At 44.2% G+C, this 28000-nt stretch overlaps 1 protein-coding gene and 1 long non-coding RNA gene across 8 annotated transcripts; one reads left to right on the forward strand and one right to left on the reverse strand.

The window, feature by feature from the left end:
* Window positions 1-3819: 3819 nt before the first annotated feature.
* Window positions 3820-11823, reverse strand: LOC147005403 (uncharacterized). Its single transcript, XR_015047025.1, has 3 exons — window positions 11500-11823; window positions 6840-8639; window positions 3820-3909 (listed from the first exon to the last, which is right to left on the reverse strand). It is a non-coding gene; the product is annotated as an uncharacterized LOC147005403 (long non-coding RNA).
* Window positions 11824-12014: 191 nt separating this feature from the next.
* Window positions 12015-27724, forward strand: Znf655 (zinc finger protein 655). Of its 7 annotated transcripts, XM_085837432.1 has the most exons (6): window positions 12015-12119; window positions 13652-13814; window positions 15700-15785; window positions 16131-16257; window positions 23355-23459; window positions 24007-27724. In XM_085837432.1, the coding sequence occupies exons 2-6, from the start codon at window positions 13679-13681 to the stop codon at window positions 25389-25391; spliced, it is 1839 nt and encodes a 612-aa protein (XP_085693558.1). In that variant the 5' UTR covers window positions 12015-12119; window positions 13652-13678; the 3' UTR covers window positions 25392-27724. The 7 variants fall into 7 exon arrangements, with proteins under 7 accessions (XP_085693558.1, XP_021019169.1, XP_021019168.1 ...); XM_021163510.2 differs by lacking the exons at window positions 23355-23459; window positions 24007-27724 and adding an exon at window positions 17554-23348; XM_085837429.1 differs by lacking the exons at window positions 12015-12119; window positions 23355-23459; window positions 24007-27724 and adding exons at window positions 12138-12405; window positions 17554-23348.
* Window positions 27725-28000: the final 276 nt, after the last annotated feature.

Below are 28000 nucleotides of genomic sequence, written 5' to 3' on the forward strand. Positions count from 1 at the left end.
ACCTATTCACAGTGTGATGGTATAAGTACGCAGGCTGGTATCATATAGTAGAAGATGACTTTGAATTGATTCTTCTGACTCTGCCTCCCTGTGTTGGGATCACAGCAATGTACCACCATGCCAGAGTTTATGTGGTCCTAGGGGTCAAGCCCAAGGTTTCATGTTTTTTTAGAATACCAACTGAGCTCTATCACTAGCCCCTCCCCCTTTCCAAGCTCTACACCGTTTTACCTACTAAGCTCTCTGCTGATTGTCTGCCGTTGCCTCACCCAGGACTTCTCCCCTCTATGCCCCTGGCCAGTGACTGATGTGATCTATGCGTCTGACTCATTTGCCCCACAGGCAAACGGTTGCTGTCTGAGCTCACCAAACCCTGCTGTGGATCAAGCCAAAGTTTGATTCTATCAGAATCACCCTCATGCTTGATGCCCTTTGTCTTCAAGTGGGATCTGCACGCGCACATACCAGGGTGGGTGTATGGAGGTCAGAGGACAACCTCGGATGGCGGTCCTCGCCTTCCACCTTGTTTGGGATGGGGTCTTGCTTGTTTTCCACTGCTTGTATGTGCTAGGCTAGCTGGCTCTGAAGAGTCCTCCCATTCTCCTGTCCCTGTCTCCTGCCTTCTAGTATGGGATTACGGCTACTTGTGCCACTGCACCTGGCTTTTTAAAAGGCTTCTCTGAGGATCTGAAGTCAACGCTTATGTCGAGTTTGTGCTACACGCACTTTATTCACTGGACCGTCTTCCCCAGACTTGCCCTCTCCCGTTCTCTTTCGTTCCATTCCTCAACGGCTCTTCTTGAGGAGCACGCCCTTAGTTACATGACTCTGAACCCCCCCGTCTCTGGCTCTACTTAGTCTAAGACAGTTGGTGCCATTGGTGGGCCTGGCACTCACTGTGAGGCCAGGAGGACTCTGTCCTGTCACTGACCTGTGAAGTGAGGTCGGGTGATTGATCGGTCCTTTGCAGCTATACTTATATACTTACGCACTGGTTAGAGACTGGAGGCTAGTTCCTTCAAGGAAGAGTACAACAGGATAGCATACATACAGAAAAATACTCCCCCAACTCCCATCCCCACTGCCACTCTGAAGTGGCCTGTGGCTATTTACCCAGGTAGGTGTACTCCATAATAAAGAGAAATGCTCAAAGCTCCCTCTTGCTGTGCCCTCTTACTCTTACAAACATATGGGAGTCAGGTAAGTGGATCCCAGCCCAGATATGTGTCTGGCTCAGCAGGTTGCGTGGGCTTTGGTGAATGATTGACACTCCATCCTGCCTCATGCTTGTCTCATATCCTACTTTTGTTCTTTGGCTAATTGTTTTTTTTTTTAAAGTTTATTTATTTTATGTATGTGAGTACACTGTAGCTGTCTTCAGACACACCAGAAGAGGGTGTCAGATCCCATTACAGATGGTTGTGAGCCACCACCATGTGGTTGCTGGGAATTGAACTCAGGACCTCTAGAAGTGCAGTTGGTGCTTTTAACTCCTGAGCCACCTCTCCAACCTGGCTAATTGTTTTTGTTTGTTTGTTTGTTTTAAGATTTATTTAAAGTGTGTGTGCACTCTCGCGAGTGTGTATCTGTAGTGGGGTGCACTTGGCCAGAAGAAGGTGTCAGATCCCCTAGAGCTGAGTTATAGATAGGTATGAGCCAACTGACATAGGCGTTGGAAACTGAACTCAGGTCCTCTGCAAGAATATTGAGTGCTTTTAACTGTGGAGCCATTTCTCCAACACCTTGTTCTTTAACTTGACTTAAAGAAGTTATCATTTTTCTACCCTTGTCCCAAAACATGTTACACCTTTGCCAGAGAGAGTAGCTTTGGAACATTAAGGAGAAAAGAGAAATAGAGAAATTCTAGAAGGAACAACAGCAACAACAACCAACACACACACACACACACACACACACACACACACACACACCAACCTGTATAGAGATATTTTTTATTCTGTAGTAACTGTTGTCTTGGAGGCTTACTGCTCCATCAGCTAACCTAGGCCTCACCTCTGTACAATCTAACCTAGGCCTAGAATGTTTTCAGCCTCTGAGACTTGCTGCTGGATAAACTCACTCCTTCCTAGTTCTTCTTCTTCTTCTTCTTTTTTTTTTTTGAGCTCTGGCTGGCTGATTCAACTCAACAAGCTGACTGATTCAATGTGGATTCTCTCTCTCAGCCTCTCCTGAATTGTTTTGATTGCGCTCTCTCTCTCTCTCTCTCTTTCTTTCTTTCTTCTCTCTCTCTCTCTCTCTCTCTCTCTCTCTCTCTCTCTCTCTCTCTTCTCTCTCTCTCTCTCTCTCTCTCTCTCTCTCTCTCTCTCTCTCTCTTTCTTTCTTTCTTTCTTTCTTTCTTTCTTTCTTTCTTTCTTGTTTTTCGAGTCAGGGTTTCTCTGTATAGCCCTGGCTGTCCTGGAACTCACTTTGTAGACCTGGCTGGCCACACCACAACTAGAAATAGCTATTGGGCTGGAGAGATGGCTCAGCGGTTAAGAGCACTGACTGTTCTTCCAGAGGTCCTGAGTTCAAATCCTAGCAACCACATGGTGGCTCACAACCATCCATAATGATACCTGACACCCTCTTCTGGTGTGTCTGAAGACAACTACAGTGTACTTATATATAATAATAATAAATAAATCTTTAAAAAAAAAAGAAATAGCTATCTTCAGCAAATAACACAATCTTGGGGGGCACAGTGTGATCAAATATCCTGTGACAAACCTGCCCAGTCCCTTATGAGATACACCTTGAAATCAGAATGATGTAAGAGTGGAAAATAGCCAGGTGGGGGGTGGGGTGGGGTGGCGGCGCACGCCTTTGATCCCAGCACTTGGGAGGCAGAGGCAGGTGGATTTCTGAGTTCTACAAAGTGAGCTCCAGGACAGTCAGGGCTATACAGAGAAAGCCTGTCTCGAAAAAAAACCAACAAAACAAAACAAAACAAAACGAGTGGAAAATAAGGAAACTATACTTGCTTTGTGAGTAGTGAGCTCAGAGGATAGGGATAATATGCCAAGTAGTAAATTAGGGGACATGAAGGAGGAACCACAAACTGAAGAAGAACACGTTTGCTCTGGAGTGGACTTCAAAGGCAATTGACCTCTTTACAAGCTGCTTGATCTTTCCTGACTCTCACAGAAGCAGAAGGACGTTTGATTGTGTAGCAATATAATACAGTGCTCTAGGCTTGGTCAGGAATATTCCAAGGATGAGGGGACGACTGGCTTAGCCCAAACTCATCACTACGTCTACATCACTAAACCCTTGGTCCATTAATATCATTTTGATTAGGAGAGAAACTAATATTAAATATATTGTGCTAAGAACCTGTCTTAGTTACTTTACTGTGATAAAAATAAAATTACTCCGTCAAAGGCTAGAAAGATGGCTTAATGGTTAAGAGTACATACTGCTTTTAGGAGGGATCTGAGTGCAGTTCCTAGCATCCTTGTAAGGTGGCTCATGAATGCAGTAACTGCAGCTCCAGGAGATCTTGTCACTCTCTTTAGGCCTCCTTGGGCACCTGCATTCAACTCACAAACACATATTCCCTCCCCTTCCCCCAGACACAGGCTCTCACTATGTAGCCCTGGCTGACCAGAAAATCTTTTAGACCTCTGGAGTGCTGGGATTAAAGGCATGCACTACTACACCTGGCTGTCCATTCCATTTTTTTCATTTATTCATTCATTTTGCCTTCATGCATGCCTGCACACCAGAAGAGGACACCAGATTCGATTACAGATGTATAGATCGTTATTATTGGGGTCTGAGAGTTGCCACACAAACCATGCATATACCAATCTCAGTTAAGCTAGATAGAACAGTTTATTGAACACACACCGTTATACTGGATATCCAGGTCCATGAGAAGGAAAAACCTAATTGTGGTACCAGTCTGACCTCAGGATGTAAGGAGCCGTCCTCACATTCGCCATTATAAGATGGCACTGACACCTGTGTTCTAAGTAATAAACAAACCATCTGCACATGCGCTGGGGTAGTTTCCCACCCCATGTGCTCTGCCTTTCCCGTGACGACAACTCTGGCTGATGGGCTGCAGCCAATCAGGGAGTGACACGTCCGAGGCGGAGGACAGTCCTCCATAAAAGGGAGGGGGCTCCGCCATCTCTCTCTCTCTCTGGCTCTCTTCTCCACTGGCTCCTGATGGGGTAAGCAATAAAGCTTGTGCCGCAGAAGATTCCGGTTGCCCTGAGTGTGTTCTTACCAGGGGGAACAAAAGCGGCGGGCAATAAATGGTGCCGAAACCCGCGAGCTACTACATCACGGGGAAGGAGCGGTTAATGAAGTGTTCCCGGAAAACAGACTGTTGAGAAGGATCCGGTGTGGATTCAGAACTCTTCAGCTGGGGAACTGTGGTAATGAAGTGTTCCCACAAAACAGACTGTTGAGAAGGATCCGGCGTGGGTTCAGAACTCTTCAGCTGGGGAACGGATGCGCGTTCGTTACAGCTTTACAAGGTATGTCTGGTCTTGAACTTTCTCTAGTGTTAAAAGCCCTTTTATTTCTTTTCACATGTCAACAAGTGGTTAAGGCAGGGTGGAGAATTCTGAACGAAATTCAAGACAGTCTATCAGAAGTAAAGCGGGGAGAGAGAGCAGGAAAAAAGAGAAAGCATGGCGCGCCAAATAAGTATACAGGCCTTTCCATGGGTCTTGAACCCGAGGAAAAGTTAATGTCAGGGAAGAATACCTGGGGAGAGATTAGAAGGAAAGAGGAGAAAAAACAAAGGAAAAAAGAAAAGTTAATGTCAGGGAAAAATACCTGGGGAGAGATTAGAAGGAAAGAGGAGAAAAGAGATGAGTTTAAAGAGCCAGTTCTTAGTAGCTGTGAATCAGATAAAGAAATTAGCTCTTCTGAGAAAACAGACTTAGAGGAGGGAGCAGCTCGTTATGAGAGAGAAATGCGAGCTTATAGGTCAAGAAAGAAGCCAAAAGCGGCTGGCAAAGGCCAGCTTGCTGCTCGGCCTCTGGGCAGTTGGCTTCAAAGTCATAGTGCACCTCCGCCCTATGCGGAGCCCCCACCCTGCGTAGTGCGTCAGCCCTGTGCAGAGAGGCAGTGCGTGGACTCGTTCATTTCAAGAGAGGCACAAAGGAAGATACAACAGGCATTTCTGGTCTTTGAAGGAGCTGAGGGTGGGTGTGTTCACGCTCCGGTAGATTATACACAGATTAAAGAGCTTGCCGAATCGGTTCGTAAATATGGAGCCAATGCTAATTTCACCTTGGTGCAGTTAGGCAGGCTTGCTGGCGAGGCATTAACTCCTGCCGTCTGGCAAATGATTGCAAACCCGCTCTCCCCAGTGCGGGCAAATATATGGAATGGAGAGCTCTATGGCAAGAGGCTGCACATACGCAGGCCCGAGCAAATGCTGCCGCTTTGACTCCAGAGCAGAGAGATTGGACCTTTGACCTGTTAACGGGTCAGGGAGCTTATACCGCTGATCAAACAAATTATCACTGGGGAGCTTATGCCCAAATTTCCTCCACGGCTATTAAGGCCTGGAAGGCGCTCTCCCGAACAGGTGAAGCCACTGGACAATTAACAAAGATACAGCGGCTGAACGTCATTGTTCAGAGCCAGATAGGCCCAAAGAGATGGTTAAATGGAAAGATGTTTTAAATAACAAATGGAAAGGCCCGGATCCTATTTTGATAAGATCCAGGGGAGCTGTTTGTGTTTTTCCACAGAATGAAGACAACCCATTTTGGATACCAGAAAGACTCACCCGAAAAATCCAGACTGACCAAGGGAATACTGATGTCCCTCGTCTTGGTGATGTCCAGTGCGATAACAACAAAGGGAGAGCAGCGTTGGGAGATACAGAATTGGACGGCTAAATTTGAACAGACCCTTTGAAAATTGAGACTTGCCCCACGCACTTGGACCTGTCCCTGACCTAAGGACTATCTTTTCAACATTTTCCTTCTTTAAAGAATGGGTGGGGGTGGAATTATTTGGAGCTGTTCTTTGCTGTGGATTAGTGTTGCTTCTCTGATTGGTCTGTAAGCTTAAGGCCCAAATTAGGAGAGACATGGTGGTTATTTCCCAGGCGCTTGCAGCACTAGAACATGGTGCTTCCCCTGATATATGGTTATCTATGCTTAAGCAATAGGTCGCTGGCCACTCAGCTCTTGCACCCCACGAGGCTAGTCTCATTGCACTGGATAGAGTGAGTGTGCTTCAGCAGCCCGAGAGAGTTGCACGGCTAAGCACTGCAGTAGAAGGGCTCTGTGGCATTTATGAGCCTATTCTAGGTAGACATGTCATCTTTCAAGAAGGTTGAGTGTCCAAGTGTCCTTCCCCCAGGAAAAACGACACGGGAGCAGACCAAGACCCCTTCGGGTGATGAGCCTGGGAGGAGGTTTTGTGTAAAGCCCCTATTTTACACACTGGGGATTTGACCTCTATCTCCACTCTCATTATTATGGGTGGCCTATTGCTCTTAAATAAAAGAAAAGGGGGAGATGTAAGGAGCCGTCCTCACATTCGCCATTATAAGATGGCACTGACACCTGTGTTCTAAGTAATAAACAAACCATCTGCACATGTGCTGGGGTAGTTTCCCACCCCATGTGCTCTGCCTTTCCCGTGACGACAACTCTGGCTGATGGGCTGCAGCCAATCAGGGAGTGACACGTCCGAGGCGGAGGACAGTCCTCCATAAAAGGGAGGGGGCTCCGCCATCTCTCTCTCTCTCTGGCTCTCTTCTCCACTGGCTCCTGATGGGGTAAGCAATAAAGCTTGTGCCGCAGAAGATTCCGGTTGCCCTGAGTGTGTTCTTACCAGGGGGAACAAAAGCGGCGGGCAACATCAGGACAGGCTTTTTAAATGAAAAAACAAACGGGTTCAAAAGTTCGAAGGCAAGCAGTGAAGTGGTTCGACATTTCTGTCTAACTAGACAAAGTATCATTAGCTAAACTTTAAACTGGCTGTTCACCTCCTGAGTGAGGTAAGAAGGGTGGTGGACAGGTGGTGAACAGGGGAATTTCAGAACATTGAGATAACAGGGTGTGAGGCCAAATCTTTTAAATTCAGACTCCATTTTAGAGAACCTCACCTAAGTTTAAACTCAGGTAAACCAATAGGCTGGTACTTAACATTAGTTTTCAAGTTGTCCTTCAACAAAACCTGAGCCTAGCTCCAGTCTCTAGGCTAATCCCCAACAAGACCAGAGTTTCCAGGTTACATACTCAACAAGACCAGTGTCTCCAGGTTATTCCCCCCAACAAACCTGCACCCCCAGGTTACAAGCCCACTCCCTTCCTAACGATCACCAATGCAGAGGGGAGCAGAAGTCAAGTTTATGGTATGGCTCCCAGCACCAGCCAATTATGTTAAAGGACACAGTAGCTTTCTAATTAGATGCTTGCACACATACCCCCAGTTGCTGCTTACTGTAAAGCCTTGGCCCGATAGACATTTGGGGCTCCCCCACCACCAAAGCCATCCTGTGTGATGGTGGAGCGTTGGGGGTTGGGGTCAAGCTAGCTGGAATAGAATAAAGACTCTGCTGTGAGTTGCATCAGATTGGCTCCTGTCTGTTTTGGGAGACCACTAACATATCCCTGGCACTACAAGGATACAAGTGACTCAACCATAATTTGTGGCTTATTAGAAGCATTCTTCAGTGTCAGCTGTGGATAATTTCTTCTGGGAAGTAGAGTCTGAGAACCTGAACTTAATTGCACCTTATGAGCAAAATGGAGACTGAATACAAAATGGCTGCAGTTATGTTAGAAGGGGCAGGCCTCAACAGTTATGAGCCACCATGTGGTTGCTGAGAATTGACCTCAGGACCTCTGGTAGAGCAGCCAGCAGTCTTTACCTTTGAGCCATCTCTCCGGTCCTGTTGAACCCATTTTTATATTGACTCTCAAGAGTCATTTCTCAGCTGGGCAGTAGTGTTCCAAACCTTTAATCCCAGAACTTGAGAGGCAGAGGCAGGCAGATCTCTGAGTTCAAGACCAGCCTGGTTTACAGAGTGAGTTTTAGGGCAACCAGAACTACATAGAGAAGCTATCTAGAATGAAAGAACAAACAAACAAGAGTCATTTCTCTCCTTATTGAACCTGGTAACGAACTCAGGTCTTCAGGCCTTCCTGCAAGTCCTTCTCTCATGCTGAGTCATCTTGCTGAAATTCCCTGACTCCATTTTACCTTTGAGACAGTTTTGCTATAACCCAGGCTGGCCTAGGATTTGCTACATATTCCCTAATTGGCCTCAAACACGGCAATCTTGATGTTGCAGCTGCCGGAGTGGTGGGACTTATTACAAGTGTCAGTCTCTGATTCAAGCTAGTCCTGTCATTTTTGATCTGTCGGTGGGACACAGCCACTTGCTTTTGCTGGTGAGGCTGCCCGTGCTTGAAGCTCTGCTGTCTTAGCTGCTGTATCATTTCAAAGACATTTGAGGAGCTAAGAACCACGATGTCGCTCCCATTACTGTTTTTTTGAGAGCAAGGGAAATCTTCATAAACATCGCCTCCATTATCTCGGGAGCTAGAATCATGACATATGCCAAATGACCCAAATAAACCTTGCGACCAGGAATGTCAACATCAGGACTCACTTTCTTCCCAGTATGGAGGTACACTTCTATAAGTCTAGCACTTAGGAAGCAGAGAAGAAAGATCTTGAGTTAAGGCCACTAAGGTCATTCACTGAATTCTTTTTTTTTTTTTTTAAATTACATCTTTTCCTCAATTACATTTCCAATGCTATCCCAAAAGTCCCCCCATTCAGTGAATTCTAGGATAGCCTGGGCTACTACAGAGTGAGACCCAGTCTCCAACAAAAGGCTTCCTCCCCAGAATTAGAAACCAGGAGAATAGAAGCACTGATTCTGGGAAGCCAAGCAGCGGTAAAGAGGGGCAGGGATTGGAGATAAAACAGAATGGCAGCTGGGGAGATGGCTCAGTTGGTAAAGTTTACAGGAACATCCCTACCAGACATCAATCTCCAGAACCCACATTAGTCAAGAAAAAAAGAACGAAGAAGACCAATTGTGTGTGGTGGCACACACCTTTTATCCCAACACGTACACTTAGGAGGCAGAGGCAGGCAGATCTATGAGTGCCAGTTCAGCCAGGGCTACATAGACCCAGTCTTTAAAACAAAACAAGAACAAAAACCAAAAAACAGCCAAGCCATAAATAGCCTGTGCTCATTATCCCACTACTGGAGAGGGAGAGGCAGGAAGATGCCTGGGGCTTGCTGTGAGCCTACCCTAATCAGTGAGCTCCAGGGCAGTGGCAAGTACCTGAGAAATAAGGCCTAGTGACAGTGTCGTCCTCTGGCATATACATATGTGCGCGTGCACACACCCACACATACACACCCACACCCACTTTTGTTTTGTTTTGATAATTTTTAAAAAAGATTTATTTATTTTATTATATGTAAGTACACTGTAGCTGTCTTCAGACACACCAGAAGAGGGTGTCAGATCTCATCACAGATGGTTGTGAGCCACCATATGGTTGTTGGGATTTGAACTCATGTCCTTCGGAAGAGCAGTCAGTGCTCTTGATTACTGAGTCATCTCACTAGCCCTGGTTTTTAAATGTTATTTATTTATTTATTTACTTGTTTTTAATTTTTAGAGACAGGGTTTTTTCGTGTAGCCCTGGCTGTCCTGGAACTCACTCTGTAGACCAGGCTGGCTTCGAACTCAGAAATCCATCTGCCTCTGCCTCCCAAGTGCTGGGGATTAAAGGTGTGCGCCACCACTGCCCGGCTGGGTTCTTCTTTTTTACACTCTTTATCCCTGGCCCCAGTTTCACCCCCTATCACTCCATCGGCGAGAAAGAAAGATAAGGTGGCCAGAGAGAAATTAGATTCAGGGATCTCTATCTTTCTTCTTGTTTCTTCCTTGGGCACAACTACTAACAAACCACAACCAACCTACCTGAGTGACCAACAACCAACCATGCCTATTGGGGCCCTAGCATTTATATACCCTATGAAAAGTTCCCCGAATTTCAAATGTCACACAATTGCACAAACTACCTGCAGCTGGCAAAACTATGCTTTTGCTAGAGCCCAAGGCAAATCACAGTCAGCTGTTGTAATCAGTTTGAAGCAGCCCTACATTCCCACACCTGGGATTAAAATGAAAACACATTTTTATAATCTCCCCCCCCCCCCCCGCCCCGCCCAACCTCCCACGTCCATGTATGTTTAAAGAAACCAAAATTCCAGAATTCTTTCTACAGTCTTAGAACTCACTCTGTAGACTAGGCTGTCCTGGTACTCAGAGGTCTCCCTCCTGCCTCCCGGGTGCTGGGATTAAATATGTGCACCACCACTGTCTGAGATACACACAGACATTTAAAAAAACCCTATTATGAGCCCTGAGCCCTGGTTTCTTTCTTCTTTCCTCCTCCTTTCTTCTTCCTTTTTTCTTTTTTCTTTTTTTAAATTAAAAAAAAAAATTGGAGTCTGGTGAGATGGCTCAGCGGTTAAGAGCACTGACTGCCCTTCCAGAGGTCCTGAGTTCACATCTGAGCACCCACATGGTGGTTTATAATCATCTGTAATGAGATCTGACATTCTCTTCTGGTGTGTCTGAAGACAGCTACAGTGTACTCATATACATAAGATAAATAAATCCTCAAAAAATTTTTTTGATCAGGTTCTATGTAGCCCTGGATAGCCTGGAACTCACTATGTAGACTAGTCTGGGATCTCACAGAGATCTACCTGTCTCTGAATGCTAGGATTACAGGTATAGACCACCACATAGGCTACCACACCTGTTGTGGGCAGTTTTTTTTCCTTGAGATTTATTTTTATTTGTGTGTGTATGTGTGTGCATATGTGTGCACTGTGCCAAATGTGTGACAGGAGCACAAAAGATCCATCCAATCCTCTGGATCTGGAGTTACACTGGTTGTGAGCCACCATGGGAACTAGGAACTGAGCTTGGGTCCTTTGCAAGAACAGTTAGGGCTTTTACTTGGTAAGCCATTTCTCCAAGCCAAATAATTTTTTATATGTATACCCTTTGCCTGCATGCATATATGTTCACCTGGGGTGGTGTCTCCTGTGGTCAGAGGGCATTAGATCCACCTCTGGAACCTTGTGACAGGGTTGTTAGCCACAGTATGAGTTCTGGGGACTTAGCAAAGCTTTGTACTCTGGAAGTGCAACAGTGCTCTTCAACACTGAGCCACGTCTTCAGCCCTTGGGCAGTATTTTAAAATATTTGACTTATGTAGCAGTTGTTCCTAATACTAGATAATTATAGGATTGTAAATTACAAGATTCTGAGCTTCACTAATTTCCAGGGGAACAAAATTATGGGAGTGTTGGCTTTGCATCTACTATTGCAAAAATAGTTGAGATAATCAACCTTGAGGAGAGATTTTTGTGTCACAGTTTCAAACAGTTCTCAGTTAAACTTGCTCCCTTTGTGCCTACAGTGAAGCTGCACACAGCGAAGAACTCCTGTTGGAAGAAGTTGCTCACCTCATGGTAGGCAAGGAATCAAACATGAAGGAAAGGGTGGGAATCAAAGTAGGGCCTGACAGGAAAGTCTTGGTGACCTTGGGCGAATCCTCTTGGGGAAAACGTTTGTCCCTTCCAGGCAGGGCAACACCTAGTATGTCCCTTTCTGTGGGCAATTTGGGGTCAGGCACTTCCTAGGAGAAATAAAGCCGGACCAAACCAGTATTAGACACAAGGGTGGTATTTCATCTTCTGCTTAGGAATCCTCCAGCACGCTCCTGCGGTTCCCAACCTCTGTCGCCCTCCTGGTGTAAGATGCGCCCTAATCAGCAGGGAGGGCCGTGCGACCTCGAGAAGGCCAAGCACAACAGCAACCAGGTCCTTGTCTAGCGATCCTGCGGACCCCACCCACGAGTCCGCATCCCGTGTCCGTCACCTGACGGCTCGACCCGGACACCCTCACCCCTGCTCTTCATCCGGGAACCTCACCTGGGACCGCCCTCCCGTGGACGGCCGTCGCCGGAAGTGACGTAAGGCGTCAGCCTTCTGGCAGTCGAGAGAGTGGCCCCGGACAGGCTGGTGCAGCTGAGCGAGGAGCGCCTCCGTGACGGGACAGTCCCCAGGCCCGCCTCTCCACCTGGGTGAGTCCCGGGGAACCGTTGTCGCGTCGCCGTGGGAGCGACCGCTTGTTTGGCCCGCGGGGCGGACGCGCAGGAGGCGCCGCGTGCGGGCTGACGGCTGTTCCCGGAGCTGGGGCGCGCGGAAGGCCGGGCTCGCGGCCCTGTTTTCCCCTCTTCCCGGGTTCGTCGCGGAGCCCGGGGAGCCGGGGTGGCCCCGTGGTGCGAACCCAGTGGCCGGGCCTGGGTGGCAGCTCGGTCTTGTGGCCCGCTTCGCCCTCTGGGGACCGAACCTTTGCCCAAAAGAGAGGTAGGCGGAGAGTGGCTCTGGGCGAGGCCTGCGGACCGGCCGGGAGCCTGGCGGAGGGCGGTGGACGGAACCGGGGCTCGTCCTTGGATCTGAAGGACACCAGGCTCCTCGCAGCCCTCCCTCGTGCTGCGCGCAGGTGGCTCGACCAGCCTGCCCTAAGGGTCCGTCTCCTAAGTGAGTTGTATCATTATGCATCGGGGCCCATTGAGTAATGCAGAACGGCCTGACCGCTTACCACATGATTCCTAAGGGGCCTGCTTTTGAGAAAAACAATGAGTAATCTTATCTGGCGTGTTTCTCTGGGTCTCAACTTGAGCCTCTAAATTACTTAGGACGCCTCATGGAAAGGTTTACGCAGTTGTACTGTGTTGGAAAAAAAATTCTTTTAATGGTAGCTATTTTTTTGTTGTTGTTGTTTTGGTTTGGGTTTTTAAAAGACAGCTTTGAGGCTAACCTTGAACTCCTGAAGCTCCTGCCTAAATCTTCCGAGAGCTGGGATTACATGCCCAGCGATACACATATATATATTTCTAAACCACAGATTTGGGATTTTTCAGTAGAGTCTGAGTAATATCGAATTCTTACACCTTCCTGTTTGGGTTTTAAGTTTTGAAACCGAATGGTACTCATGTTTGGTTTTTTTGTGAAGGGAGAGGGTGTTAGGAATTGAAGGTAGGGCCTTGTGCAGCATCTCCTGCTTCTGTGTTTTTCTTTTTGTTTATCTTGGTAACTTCTTAGGTTTTAACCCTTCTTGGGCCCCAAATACCATGCACTTTACTTACTTACATTTAGAGAAACTTAAGTCTGTGGGCTATGACAACTAAAATCTAGTGGGGCTGGGTTTCTAGACAGGGCTTCTTTCTGTAGCACTGGCTGTCTTGGAATGTAGATCAGGTTAGCTCCAAACTCGTGTCTACCTGCTTCTGCCTCACCAGTGCTGGAATTAAAGGCTTGCACTACCACCTTCGGGCTGTTTTTTTTTTTTTTTTTAAAGTCTGCTTTTAGCTGAGTGTGCTGGTGCTGGCCTTTAATCCCAACCCTTAGGCAAGTCTCTGTGAGTCTGAGGCCAGCCTGGTCTTCAAAGTGCATCCAGGACAGCCAGGGCTTTGTTGCACAGAGAAACACTAGCTTGAAAAAAATGTCTTTTTAACAAAGTCTATCATATATAAAATAGTTTGCTAAGTCCTGAGAATATGCGATTATGGGACATTTTAACTTATTAAGAAATTCTTCTTACTCTCTGCAGTGATGGTCATTGTTCCCCTGAACAGGGATGGAGGAGAGAACATCCCAAGAAGCAGCAGAGTCACCCAGGGGACAGTTCCAGTCTTTGGAGAGCCAGTCTGAATGTCTTTCCCCAGAGCTTCGGTTTCTGCAGGACACGGAGATGGAGCAGGGATTCAGTGGGGGTAAGGCAGAGACCACACTTTCTTCAAGGAGAATGGGAATATTAAGGGGCCCTGGCCTGACATAAGAGAGGCCAGGGTCTTGAATAAGAAGGTGGGCCTTGCCGGGCGTGGTGGCGCACGCCTTTAATCCCAGCACTTGGGAGGCAGAGGCAGGCGGATTTCTGAGTTCGAGGCCAGCCTGGTCTACAGAGTGAGTTCCAGGACAGCCAGGACTACACAGAGAAACCCTGTCTCAAAAAACCAAAAAAAAAAAAAAAAAAAAAAAGGTGGGCCTTAGTGGAAGAACTGGAAGGGCGTGGCAGGTGTGAGTCCTTGGCTTGGGCCCTGTGTTAAGGGTAGCTAGCCTGTCTGTAATCAGCCCATCATCCTGCTCTGTCCTTTAGAACATGAGCTTCACTCCTGGCACCACAACCAGAATGACTTCTAACAAAGGCTGCTTTTGCCATGTCTCACTAGCTTACCTAACGTACTCCTTAGGGACTGAGAGGAACCTTCACTCCCTGGGTTCTCTTTAGTCTGTCTCCTCTCCTGATGATTTAGTGTGATTTGCTACCTGCCATTCTTTTGCAACTTCAGTGTTTGTGAATAATCCAATTTTGGTCAAGAAAGCAACCATTTAATTTCCTGTTTGAACACAGTGTCTCTTTACATGCACAGATGTTACATCATATTAACTATGTATTCACATACATATATTAAATAGGTAAGTGTTTCCTCCCCTTGATATAGGATCCTGCTATGTATTAGGTAGCCCTGGCTGGCCTAGTACTATGCGGCCCATGATTTGAATGAATCTTGTCTCGGCCTCCCAACTACATTGGGAATGTAGGCATACAGCATCATACTTAGCTGCTGGTTTTATTATGTAAGAACTATGTCATAGTTTTTATAGATCAGCACCAGTGCCTGAAGCAACTTGTATGTCAGCAACACAGATGGAGTACCATTATGTGGAGGGGACTGTGTGGGACATTGTTGGAGGGTGTAAAGGATTGTGAGGAAACATGACTGTTTTTGTTTCTACAAGCCGCACACAATGGTTTGCAGAGATAGTGCCCGATAATAAAATGAAGGCAGATGATGTTTATAGTAAATGGTATCTGGAAACATGTCAGAAGTTTGCTGAAGACCCTGGCCCTATCATCAAATCCTTCAACTTTTTTGTGTTGTTTGGGTCTCTCTGCATAGCCCTGGTTGTCCTGGAATTCGCTAGGCCAGTCTGGCCTTAAAGTCAAAGAGATCCACCTGCTTCCACCTCCTGAGTGCTGGCATTAAAGGCTTACACCACCACACCCAGTCCCCTTCAACTCTTCTTCAGAGCCTTAATGTAGTGCAGGTTGGCATTGGACTGCTTTGCCTTGATGACTGAACTTCTGATCCACCTTCTAGGTGCTGAGATTACAGTTGTGTGACACCTTGCCCAGTAGATGGTGCTGGGGAAGGAACCCAGAGCATCATGCATGCCAAGCAAGCACTCCACCAACTGAGCTATGTCTTCAGGCTTCTCTTTGCTCTTGTTTCTGTTTTTTGAGACTACATTTTTCACTCTGTAACCCAGGCTGGCCAGGAAATGCTGTCTGTCTGTCTGTTTTGCTTTGCTCATCACAACGACAGGTATAATGCTTGCCCTTCTATAGAAGGAATGTCATGCCATGAGGATTAAGTGCGATTCCTAGTAAAGTCCATATTACAGTCCTCAGTCTGTGTAAGTAGGAGCAGCTCCCAAGGAGGAGTGGGCATACCTGAGACCCGGTAAATGTTGACTTTACTAGAACACTGACGTGAAGGAGGATGCTACAGATATACCTTGGGCAGGAGAAGTGTTCTGAAAAGGGAGCCCTGTGGAGGGGCTGCTCTCACTCTTGGCTCCTTTCTCCTCCCTCAGCTCCACCTGTTCCCCAGGTGCCTGCTCTTCCCCATGAGGGAAGCCCAGGAGACCAGGCAGCTGCGCTCCTGACAGCCAGGTACCAGGTGAGCTGAGGGACCCTCTGCTTTTCCTCAGGGTTTCTCGTTGCTTGAGTGTGGCCTCTCTTTCACCCCATCTGTTAACCCTTGCCTGGAGTCTTTTCAGTAGCAATTTGGGAACATATCATTTTCAGAGTCCTGGATTTGACAGATAGAATTTTTCCATCTCCACTATCATCTTTGTCCATGAGACTGTGATGGGCACTCATGGGATTTATTCTCTTAAGTTCTAGTCTGTTCTTTCTCCTCCCCAACATAAACAGCTACTAGATGCCCTCTGTGTCATGTTCATTCTCTGGCCATGGTGCTATAGTAGCCCATTCCTGAGAGCAGCCAGAATTATTATTTCAGGAGTTTGTGACATTCGAGGATGTGGCTGTGCATCTTACACGAGAGGAGTGGGGATGCCTGGACCCTGTTCAGAGGGAGCTCTACAGAGAAGTGATGTTAGAGAATTATGGAAACGTGGTCTCACTGGGTAAGGACCCTCCTGTTGATCAACTTACCTGTTTGGATTTCTTTCTGAGTAGCTGTGAGGTTTTTTAGGTAGTCAGTAGAGTGTGCCCAGTTAACAGGTCTTAGAACCTCTCAGCCCTCCATCTTTAAGGTCCTTTCCTTGGGGGTGGGGGTGGGAGGTAAATTTAAGGTTACTTTGGGTTATCAGGAGGAGACCTTTACTCCTTATCCCCAGTTTGTATTTCTTGCTTTTGTGGGACATCAGTTTCCTGTTAGGAAAGAGAAACTTGGTTGTGCTTTGACTAAATTCTCTCTTTTCTTTTCTCTCCTCTCTCCCCTCTTCCCCTTCCTCCCTCCCTCCTCCCTCTCTCCCCCCTCTCTCTTCTCCCTCCCCCCCCCCCTTTTTAGAGTCATAAGATCTTCCCAACCCCTAGCTGGACTCTGTTCTGATTCCTTTGTGCCCTGTATCTGAGATATTTTCCATTAAAGAAATATATTTAAAAGACAGGCTAAAATCTCTCTTGATGATGAGTGTCTCACTTTTTTAAGATTCTCAAACTCTTCTCCAAACAGGCAGCTTTGAGAGGCTTCATTTAAAGGTGGGACTCACTCTATCTGCCATTGGAGTGCATCACCTAAGTGGTTATCCCAAGTAACCTTAACCCAGCACCAGAAGGCTCAGGGTGTCCCCTACTATATAGGCCAAATTCTTTCTTTCCTTTTTTTTTTTTTTAATATTTATTATATGAGTACACTGTAGTGTCTTCAGACACAACAGAAGAGGGCATCAGCTCTCATTTCAGATGGTTGTGAGCCACCATATGGTTGCTGGGATTTGAACTCAGGACTTCTGGAAGGGCAGTCAGTGCTCTTAACCACTGAGCCATCTCTTCAACCCTAGGCTAAATTCTTAAATCACGATTCCTTGTTTTAAGGATACCTGAGATTAGGCAACCTATAGTGTTGTTGAGAAATACCCCTGAGGAGGGACAGGGCTGTTGGCAGTCTCCTTGAGCTTTGTCATCTTGTCCGCTGCCCTCACTGCAGTTTTTTAGCCTGTCTTTGATCTTGCATACACTCTTTGTGCATTTACATCTATAAACTCCGTCCCCTTCCCCACCTATTTTTTTAGGGTTTTTTTGTTTGTTTGTTTTTTGTTTTTTTGTTTTTTTTGTTTTTTTTTTTTTTTTTTTTTTAATTTTCCTGATTCCATGCTAGATTTAAGACATTTTCTTACATGTGGGAGACAGTTTACTCATTGGCTCATTGGGAAGGTTTTTTAGTATGTTTTCCATTCCTGGCTCTTTGATCTTTATAGGCATACTTCTCCGCCTTCCCACCACCCGGATTCATTGTGTGAATTCCTGCCCAGCCCTGAGTCATACCCAGGCAAGTGCTTTCTCTGGAGAAACACTTGCAGTCCTTACGGCAGGAATCACCAAGAGATGGCCCAGGGATCGGCTTTCCATCGGGAGTGCTCATCCCAGCACGGAAACTCCTTTTCCAAGATTGTAAGATATCAAACTTGATTGATGGAACATTTGTTCCTTGGGATGCCACCATTACGTAAAGTTGCTGCTCCCTCCCTAAGTGACATTTGGTGAATCTCTAACATGGAAGCCTTCCTTATGATCACGTGCATTTGGAACTCCGTTCATTCATAAACCACACTTGGTGGTCAGCTACTTGTGTGAAATGCCACAAAGCTAACTCTCTCTTTTCAGTTGCCATCTTTTCCTGTTATTTTAGAGTAGGGATCAGATGCTGTATGGTCTTTCTAGCAGTGAGTATAGCCTGCCCCCTGTGATGCCTCACTCTGTGACCTCTCACTTGTGTGACCCCCAGACTTCTCTCATGTTTGGTATCATTTTTTTCTTCCTTTAAAGTCCTGTCTTCTTGTACCTGATTCGTTGTGGTACCGAACCAATTGCTGTATTTATATTACCTTTCCTAATTAAGTGTTCTTAATGCTGTCTTTGATAGAGGGGAAGTAGGGGGAACAGAAATTAAATAGTTCAGGGCATCAAAATGGATGTATTTTTAAAAGCTTTGTAAATTGTAAAATGATCTATATAATTGTAAACTACTGTTAATTTTACCTAATACAGAATTTCCAACAGTTCACTTGTGTACTTTTTGTAGTAAAGAAATTTTGTAGTATTTTAACTCAAGCTTATAATATTCTACCAAGTGGAACTTTACCTAATTTTATCTTGTCATCTTTTCACACACAAAGGACACACATACATGCATACCCGCATCAACTATAAGAAACCCTCCTACACTACCCAGCTTGCTTTTGTGACTGAGCCAGCACATCCTTAGCAACTATTTTAACATCCTCAGGAATTCATTTTATCTTTGTGGGTCCACCATACTTCATTTGAAATGTAAGGTTAAATTAAGTGTTTACTAATTTTATTTAGTGTTTAGGGTTATAACATAAGACCTTTATAATTCAGTCCATGGCTTAGTCTCTTTTTCCAATTCACGTATTTCCCATGGCTGTATTTGTATTTATCACAGGCACCAAAAGAGTAGTCCCTTGATTAAATGTTTGCACTAGGCAGCAGTAAATAAATAAATGGCCGAGTTTACAAAATGCTTGATGTCTTGGAGACAACAGTACTTTCCATAGAATATGGCTTACTGTCATGACTCCTTACTGTTCGTACCACATGCTATGTCTATCTCATTTAATCCTTGCTATAACTCAACAAGAAGCAGAGGATGTTACTCTTTTTAAATAGGTTCTTTTAAAGCCTTTAAGCCTAGCACTAGGGAGACAGGAGCAAGCAGATCTTGAGCTTGAGGCCAGCCTAATCTGTATTGAGTTCCAGGACAGCCAAGGCTACACAGAGAAACTTTGTCTCAAAAGCAAAAAACAAAGCAAAGCAAAAAATTCTTTAAAAAGTTACGTTTCTTTATTAATTCAAAGGGAGTGGTGCATACCACAGCTTGCATGTTGAGGTCAGAGGATGATTTTCTAGTTCTCTCCTTGTGCTGTGTGGGCTCTGGGCGTTGAATCCAGGTCCATAGCTCCTTTACTAAGTCAGCTCACTGGCCATGGAGGATAGTGTTCATTTCTTCTGAGGAACTTGAGGCTCTGAGAAGTTAGGCTTGGGACCTGCCTCTCTGCCTGTGGCACAATAGGTCCAATCATGTATGACATTAAAAATCTTGGGTTTGTTTGTTTTTAAGCCAGGCATTCTGTAACTCCTATAGACCAACCAGGCTTTCTCCTGAGTGCTGGGATTAGAGGTATGGGCTGGACCAGGTATGGTGATTCACAGAATTAATCCCAGCACTTGGGAAGAAGAGGCAGATGTATCTTTCTAAGGTTAAGGCAAGCCAGAGCTATACAGTGAGACTTTGTCTCAAAAACAAAGGAAACCAAATGAAAAACAGGTATCCTCCATCACCAGGCCTGACCGTCATGATTTCCCCCCCCCCCCCCCCTTGAGACAGGTTCTCTATGTAGCTCTGGCTGTCCTGGAACTCACTCTATAGACCAGTCTGGCCTCATATATTTAGAGATCCGCTTGCCTCTGCCTTTCAGGTGCTGATATTAAAGGCTTGCACCACCACAAACCGACCTCATATCACATTTTATACTGTGAATATTAATTTATCATGCCAGGGATGTAAACCCCAAGCCTTATGTGTGGAGGCAGCTGTTCTAGTTAAGCTTAGCAGTACTTTGTTCTGACACAGAAGACCCAAGTTAAGTGTCCAATAGGTGGCTGGCTACTGAAACCTCAACTGGGATTCAGAAACAGTGAATGCCATCCATGAATCTGTTCATGTCTTACTGGTTCTCCCAAGGTCCATATTTTCCAGCCCAATGCCCTTAAAACATATTTTTTAGATTATTTTATTTTATGTCTGTTTTGCTTGAGTGTATTTGTACTGTGTTCATGGTTGGTGCTTGTGGAGGTCAGAAGAGGGTGTTGAATACGTTAGAACTGGAGTTAGAGAGAGTTGTGCACACCATGAGTACTGGGAGTCAAACTGGGGTCCTCTCCAGAAGCAACAAGTACTCTTAGCATCTGAGCCATCTCTCCAGTCTCTGAATGCCTTTTTTATAAAATTGGGTAGCTGTTATGTTGACAGGTGTAAAATTAGCACCCTGTAAGCTATTTTTAAGTATGTTGTTCAAAAGAAGTGCTGGCTGTAAGGTTCACGGATCATTATTAGTGGTGATAATGCCTGAGATTAATTTAAAATATTTTGTTATAGTGTTCATTGGTGTTTTGCCTCCACGTGTCTGTGAGGATGTCAAATACCCTGGAACTGGAGTTAATTTAAGGTTGTGAGCCGCCATGTGGGTGCTGGGAATTGAACCCCAGTCTGGAAGAGCAACCAGCACTCCCAGCCACTGAGCCAGGGAGAGGTGCAGCTGACTCCTCTCCATATCCATATTGGAATGTTGATGTGTCCAGTCTCACTGCTGCTGTGAGCTCATGAAAGCAATGGCTTTTATTTCAAATCCCTTCCCCCCACCCTTTCTGTAATGCTCCTTGAGTCATAGAAGGGGTGATAGAGATGGTCTCTTTAGGGCTAAGCACTCAAAAGGAGCTTGTTCTCAGCTCTTTGACCCGTTAGTCTGCATTAACCATTGTCCTATATGCTTCTTCATATAGAACCTTCTCTTACCATAGCTGAAAAGCAGCACTAATTTTTTGGTATAAGTATAGTTAGGAGCCAGTTTGACACCATATCCTTTGAGCAAAACGGAAGTAGGACCTATCTATAATCTTTGCAGTTGTGTACTTTTGACCAGGTTTATAGTATCAGGCCTCAAATCCAATTAGGAAGTGCTTCCTTCTTCCCATAATGGCCAGACACTGTTGGAGCTTGAAGGGTTCACAGTTGGGATAAGACCACTGATGTTTTCCTCCCCAGTATCCTGCATAGCACCTTCTGGCATGAACGCTAGCTAGCAAAATGGAAGCTTCCAACTAGATTTGTTTTGCTTTTCCAGAGAGGGTTTCTTGATGTGGCCCTGGCTATCTGGGAAGGAACTCACCCTACAGACCAGTCAGTCAAGCAGGCTGTCTGTCTATCTACCTATCTATCTATCTCTTTTTTTTTTTTAAAGATTTATATCTAAGTACACTGTAGCTGTCTTCAGACACACCAGAAGAGGAAATCGGATCCCATTACAGATGATTGTGAGCCACCATGTGGTTGCTGGAATTTGAACTCAGTACCACTGGAAGAGCAGTCAGTGTTCTTAACTGCTGAGCCATCTGTCCAGCCCTCAACTGCTCTTTACGCTGTTTTTAAGAGTCTGTAAACATTCATTATGTGGTAACATGCCAGAATAATGAGAACAAGAAATAAGCTAGATATGCGGTGTATAGATAGACTTTTGGAGATGAAGGACTGGAGCCAACCATCGCATATATGCTCCTTGACACTTTCTCTGCTCGGTGCCTATAGAGCCCTTTGGTTTTAACAACATCAAAATTCTGTTTACTTAGCAGGCTCCCTGTTGCTTTAGCATTAAAAGAAGTTGAGCTGCTCAAGTCTGAGAGCAGGTTTGTCCCATTTGAGAAAAGCCTGGGCTCTATTGAGTTTCTGGCCAGCATGGTCTACAAAGTGATATCCTGTCTCAAGACAGACACACACACACACACACACCCACCACACTCAGGCGGAGGTATAAGTAGCCCTCTTGGCAATAGAAAGCTTGTTTTACGTGTACTTTTACTATACTCACTTCACTGTAGCATGTGGTAGTAGTGTTTATAGCTGCCTTTATATTAAGAATATGGGGTTCTTTAATTGTTTGAGATGGGTTGGCCCTTTTGCTAGGGCTCTCTATCTCCACCGATTGTTTTATACAAGAGGCATCCCATAAATGCTTGTTGAGTAAAGTGTATGCTAATTCTGGTGTGAAGATGTGGCATATCCTTTTTTCCCATATTCATTGTAGCATATTGGTTCTATTTTTCTTTAAAGAAAGTCAAAATATTTGTAAGGTTCCTGGAACATTATGATAATTCAGTACTTAAATATGATATACAGTGGTCAGATCAGAGTAAATAAGCATTTTCATCTCTTCAGGAATTTTGTTTTTTTGGGACAGTATCTTTCTATGTAGTCCTGGCTGCTATGGAGATCAGGGCAGTCCTCTTTAATTATATGTATGTACTGAGTGTTTTATATGTCACATGAGTGCAAGGGCCCAGGGAGGCAAGAAGAGGATTTCAGATTCCCTGGAGCTCAAGTTACAGCCACTGTGAGCTGCCATGTGGATGTTGGGAACCAAACTTACTCCTACCAGAGCAGTTAAGTCCTTTTAATTACTGAGCCATCTGTCCATCCCTTGAGGTAATTTGTTGGAGGGTTAAAAACCTTAATATTGTCACCGGATGTGGTGGCACACGCCTTTGATCACAGCACTTGGGAGCCAGAGGCAGGCGGATTTCTGAGTTTGAGGCCAGCCTGGTCTACAGAGTGAGTTCCAGGACAGCCAGGACTATACAGAGAAACCCTGTCTCGAAAAAACCAAAACAAACAAACACCTTAATAAAAAAAATCTTAATATTAATTAGAATTATATTGTACATTGTTTCAACCATTATCTTACTGTGCTAAAGAACCAGAAATAATTCCCTGTTTTGGTGTTCTTTATTAAACTTGTGTGTCTTACAGGATTTTGCTAAATTTATTCATTTATTACTGATTTGCTGCTATATTTTAACTTATTATATAGCAGGGGCTTGCATTCCATTTTCAGAATGCCATTTGATACTCGTCGACAAGGTTTGATGCCAACACTGTACCGTTGGCTACCATAGTACTAATGATAACTTCTGTGAAGACAGGTATACACCCATGCATGAATTCACCAATCTGTATTTAAATAAAAGATGCTGCTTCCAAGTTACAAACTCTTTCCTTAGCAAACCTTTACCAGAGTACAAATCTCAACTCAGATGCTCTAGTCATCCTCTTCATTCTCCAGGTCTTCCTGACAAATGTCTTTTCAGAACTTATCTTCTGTATAAGTTGGTTACATTTAGTAATGGTCACGTTACTAAAAAGAAAAGAGGGCAGTGTAGCATCTGGGGATAAATTGCCATATTCCATTTCCTTCTCTGTGAGCAGGATTTCCAATTTCGAAGCCTGATGGAATCTCTCAGCGGGAGCAAGATCTACAAGTCTTTGATCTGGAATCTAAGAATAGAGAAGTCATAAGAGATGACTGTTCAGGTGAGTAAGGTGGAGTCTGTCAGATAAATCAGTGGAAAAGTAATCTCCAGGTGTTGAGCCAAGCTCTGGCTGAGCTCATACTCAACATACAGAGCTTTGCCATTCTGGAGTGGAGACAGCGTCTGCCTGTCTCTACAGTTTAATTTCTTTCATACAAATTGTGCTAGGTCCTAATTCAAGTTATAGCACATCTGATAAATCCTGTGATGCACCTGATAAGTCTTGTAGCCAGAGCTCAGATGTGCTTCAACATAAGGTTTATGCCAAAGCCAAGTCTTACGACCCATTTTTATGTTTGTTCCTTTGAAATCTCTTACTGGCTGTTGTCTGTTTTGCTGAAATAGCCTGTTTTTATCTCCCCTTAATCCATTTCCATCCTTCTTTGCTCCTGCTGTGCCTTTACATCTGCTATTTTTTGTTTGGAAGTAAATAGAATTTGCTTGTTTTTGAGGATTCTATATTATTTAGTTTTCCTCTTATTTTTATTTATATTTTTTTAAGCACAGGGTATAGATTACATTTGTATTTTCTATTTATATTGTATTAGATGGAGAGACCAGAGAAGAAAACAAGCTGTTGATTCCTAAGCGGAAAATTTCAGAAGAAGTACATTCATACAAAGTGAGAGTAGGAAAATTCAAACAAGATATTGCTCAAGTTCCTGAAACCAGAGAGGTTTATAAGTCTGAGGACAGATTAGAAAGACTCCAGGAGATTCTAAGAAAATTTCTCTTTCTGGAGAGAGAGTTTAGACAAATAACAATCAGCAAGAAGACTTTCAGCAGTGAGAAGAACACTGAACCTGAGAAAAGCTTCAGTCTAGACTCCACACTTGATACAGATCAGAGAGTTCTTAGAATACAGACCACTGATGACAGTAAATATGACATGAATTTCAACCAGAACCCAGCTGTTGGTGAACAAGAACCAATAAATCTAACAGAGAATTTTCAGAGTACTGACTATAAGGAAAGCTTAATGGATCTGTCCCACCTTAATAAGTGGGAGAGCATGCCTACCACCGACAGATCCTATAAATGTGATACTTGTGGGAAAACCTTCCATCAGGCCTCAGCTCTTACTAGACATCAGAGAATTCACACAAGAGAGAAACCCTACAAATGTAAGGAATGTGAGAAATCTTTCAGTCAGAGCTCAAGTCTTAGTCGACACAAAAGAATACACACCAGAGAGAAATCCTACAAATGTGAAGCATCTGATAAATCCTGTGATGCACCTGATAAGTCTTGTAGCCAGAGCTCAGATGTGCTTCAACATAAGAAGGGTCATGCCAAAGCCAAGTCTTACAAGTGTGGAACCTGTGAAAGAGTCTTCAGCCGAAGTGTGCATCTTACTCAGCATCAGAGAACACATAAGGACATGTCCTGTAAATGTACCGTGTGTGGCAGTGACTTCTGCCACACCTCATACTTAGTTGAACATCAGAGACTACATCATCAAGAGAAGTCCTATGAGTATGATGAATGTGGGCTGGCCTATGTTAAACAGCAAGGAATTCGTTTCCGAGAAAAGCCCTACTCGTGTAATGAATGTGGGAAAGACTTTAGATTGAATTCCCATCTTATTCAGCATCAAAGAATTCACACAGGAGAGAAACTGCATGAATGTAATGAGTGTGGGAAATCTTTCAGCCAAACCTCATGCCTTATTCAGCATCACAAAATGCACAGGAAAGAGAAATCTTATGAATACAACAATTATGAGGAAAGTTTCAGTCACAGTTCTGATCTTACTCTGCAACAAGAAGTTCCCATTAGAGAGAGAGTCTTTGATTGTGATGCATGGGAAGAGAACTTCAGTCAGAGAGCACACCTCATCCAACATGAAAGGGTCCATACCAAAGAGAAACCTTATGAATGCAGTGAACTTGGGGAGACATTTAGTCAAGTTCAGGCCTCATTCAATATGTGAGAACTGAGACCAGGGAAAGTCACATATGTACTGAATGCTATGATGTCTTCAGTCATAGCTTATTCCTTGGTCAGCATCAGAGAATTGATACCAGAGAGAAACCCACTGAATGTGATGAATATTGGGAAGGTTTTTTATTTTTTCTTATTTTTGGTGTTAAATTCTTCATTGGTTCCTGTAAATCAGTGCTAGAATATATAGAATATGGTACATTCTTCAGATTATTTTCATACCTTAGTCACAGTTGGGGAATTTGTACTGGAGTAAAATTCCACTGTCAAATGTGAAAAAGCCATCAGTCAACTACCTTGTTGGTTCAGTGTCAAATTTGTGCCATGCATAAAGCCTGTGAAGACATAGGTGTATATGTGAGGAAACTCAAGTCATACCCCAGTGCTTGATCACATCGAGGAAACTATACCCACAAATAGTCTATACCCAAGAAATTATTTGGATATAGTAAATGTGGCAGATCTGTGAGCAGGAGTCCATCTGTCATCAGAATGTACCAGATGTGAGTCTGATTGTGATACAAATGCTAAGATCAAAACATCTGCACCAGATGAGACTGATAAACAGTGAAATTTAACCACTCTATTTTCAGGCCTTATCCAGTATCAAAGTATTAGAAAATGCTTACTTCTCTGTGTAATTATTACTATTTAGTCTCAGTCTTTTTTACTGCTGAATAATTGAATCCAGAAGATAATTGAGAAATGAAGTCATTTTCTCACAGTATCCTTTAATAAGTATTCTAAGAAGGTACGAGTATTTTATTATAGAACTCATTTGAGTGAATTTATTTTAATTTGGCCGATACACATTAAAACATTTTTCTTCTTTGAAATTGATTCTTATTCACAGTGTACGTAGGATGCTGTTAATGTGCCAGTGTGACATAGCTTCTGGAGAGTAGCTCTAATGAGCCTTCTCTGTTCTGGCCAGACTGCTCTCCAAAGGAGACTCAGGCCTATTCTTTTCTGAGGACCCTACAGACTATTGTTTCTATAGCCACACCCTTGGCTTCCTGTTGATTTCTGCATTCTCTTAGGCATCCTTAAATGATGTTCTGGTGTTAGCTTCTCACCAGCTGATAAAGAGTTACTTCCACATCAGCCATCCATACGTTTGGAGGATTCAGTCTTCCTGAGTTTGTGGCAGGCACCCAAACATTTGCAAGTGATGTCCAAGTTTTTAGCTGCCTTGTTTGCATCCACAGCCCTCTAATGAGATGACAAGGACATCAGGGAGCCTAAGACTCCTGTTGGCCTAGCTACATTCATTCAGTGCCTACTTTGCATGTATGTGTATGTTTAGAATTCTTTTATATGCCTATATTGAAGGCCAACAAAATGCTCAGGTCTGCTTTTGATAGGGAAACAACACACAAATCAGAATAAGGAAATACAGCCTTCCAATAAAGATATTGCTGTTAGTGATGTATCTAGACAGTATTTCAAGAGAGTGGCAGGTCCGTTCCTGGTAAAACCTTAATCATTAGGATTGCTTCTTTATCTGTTCCCTCCTCCACTCCCTTCATCAAGCCAGGGTAGTATTTTGAAGCATAAAGCTTTGTGCATAATTATTTGTGCATTGCCATACTTTTGTGTTGGGATGCAGTCTTTGTTGCCCAGGCTGGTCTTGAATTCCTGGGTTCACACAATTTCCTGCCTCCCAAATAGCTGGGATTATAGGCATGCGCTCCTGTGCCTGGATTTTATTTTTGTATTTTAATAGAATCTGCAGGCCATATAAAGTATCATGGCTATTTTGATTTACAGAAGTGGTCACAGGTGTTGAGTCCAGGGTTATTGCCCGATGCTACATAGAGTTCATGATTCTTGACATGATGTCCAAGCATTTTTTCATCTTAAAATTCGTAACATCTTGTGAATAAGAAAAGTGTTATTTAAAATTCTAGTTGTCAATCAAGCAGTTGAGGCTTTCATAGTTCAGATGTCATAATGTTCACTAGGGATCCTCAACCAGTATATAAAATATGCTGCTCACTGTAAATCTTGTGGCTGACCTCTAGGATAGTCCCACCACTGTATTTTACTACTTTGCCATCAGCAAGCATAGTGTCTCATCAGGACAAGAAAATCAACATATATCAAATTGATCTAAATGTAAAAGCAAATGAAAAATGCATGTTTTTTTGTCCCTGTCAAACATGTATATTCTTATAGAGACCAATCGTCACTTGTGGTGACTGAGGCAGAGGATTTGATTCATCCCTAAGTAGCAGAATCTGTAAAAACCCCACGTATGCATTTGGGTCTGGAACGTGCTTTTGTACATCTACTTGAATAAAGGTGTGTTCAGCGCTCTTAGACTCTGTTTTCAACCAAGTCTGCAGGTCCCAGGCAGAAGCACTGGGCGTCTTGGGATTCTTCACCATGCCTGCCTTTAGCTCCTCTGTGATACTCACAAGAGTGGTTCGCTCTCTATTGATGCCTAGCTTGCCTTTCCATAGACCTCTGCAGCCAGTTAGGATTGAGTAGTTTTGTATTTTAGATTTATTTATTCTAAATGTTTATGAGTGTTTTGGCTGCATATGTCTGTACATACATTATGTGCGTGCCTGGAGTCCATAGAAGCTAGAAGAG

The sequence above is a fragment of the Mus caroli genome, unplaced genomic scaffold (genome assembly GCF_978045245.1).
Source record: "Mus caroli unplaced genomic scaffold, Mus_caroli_1 scaffold_4, whole genome shotgun sequence".
NCBI classification, from domain to species: domain Eukaryota; kingdom Metazoa; phylum Chordata; class Mammalia; order Rodentia; family Muridae; genus Mus; species Mus caroli.

What these genes read in the sequence shown, in the direction of transcription:
- Znf655 (XM_085837432.1), top strand. Translation starts at nt 13,679, where the DNA reads ATGGAGGAGAGAACATCCCAAGAAGCAGCAGAGTCACCCAGGGGACAG. An exon ending in TCCTGACAGCCAGGTACCAG is followed by an intron (nt 15,786 to 16,130) that starts GTGAGCTGAGGG and finishes TTATTATTTCAG; the next exon opens with GAGTTTGTGACATTCGAGGA. An exon ending in TGGAAACGTGGTCTCACTGG is followed by an intron (nt 16,258 to 23,354) that starts GTAAGGACCCTC and finishes CTCTGTGAGCAG; the next exon opens with GATTTCCAATTTCGAAGCCT.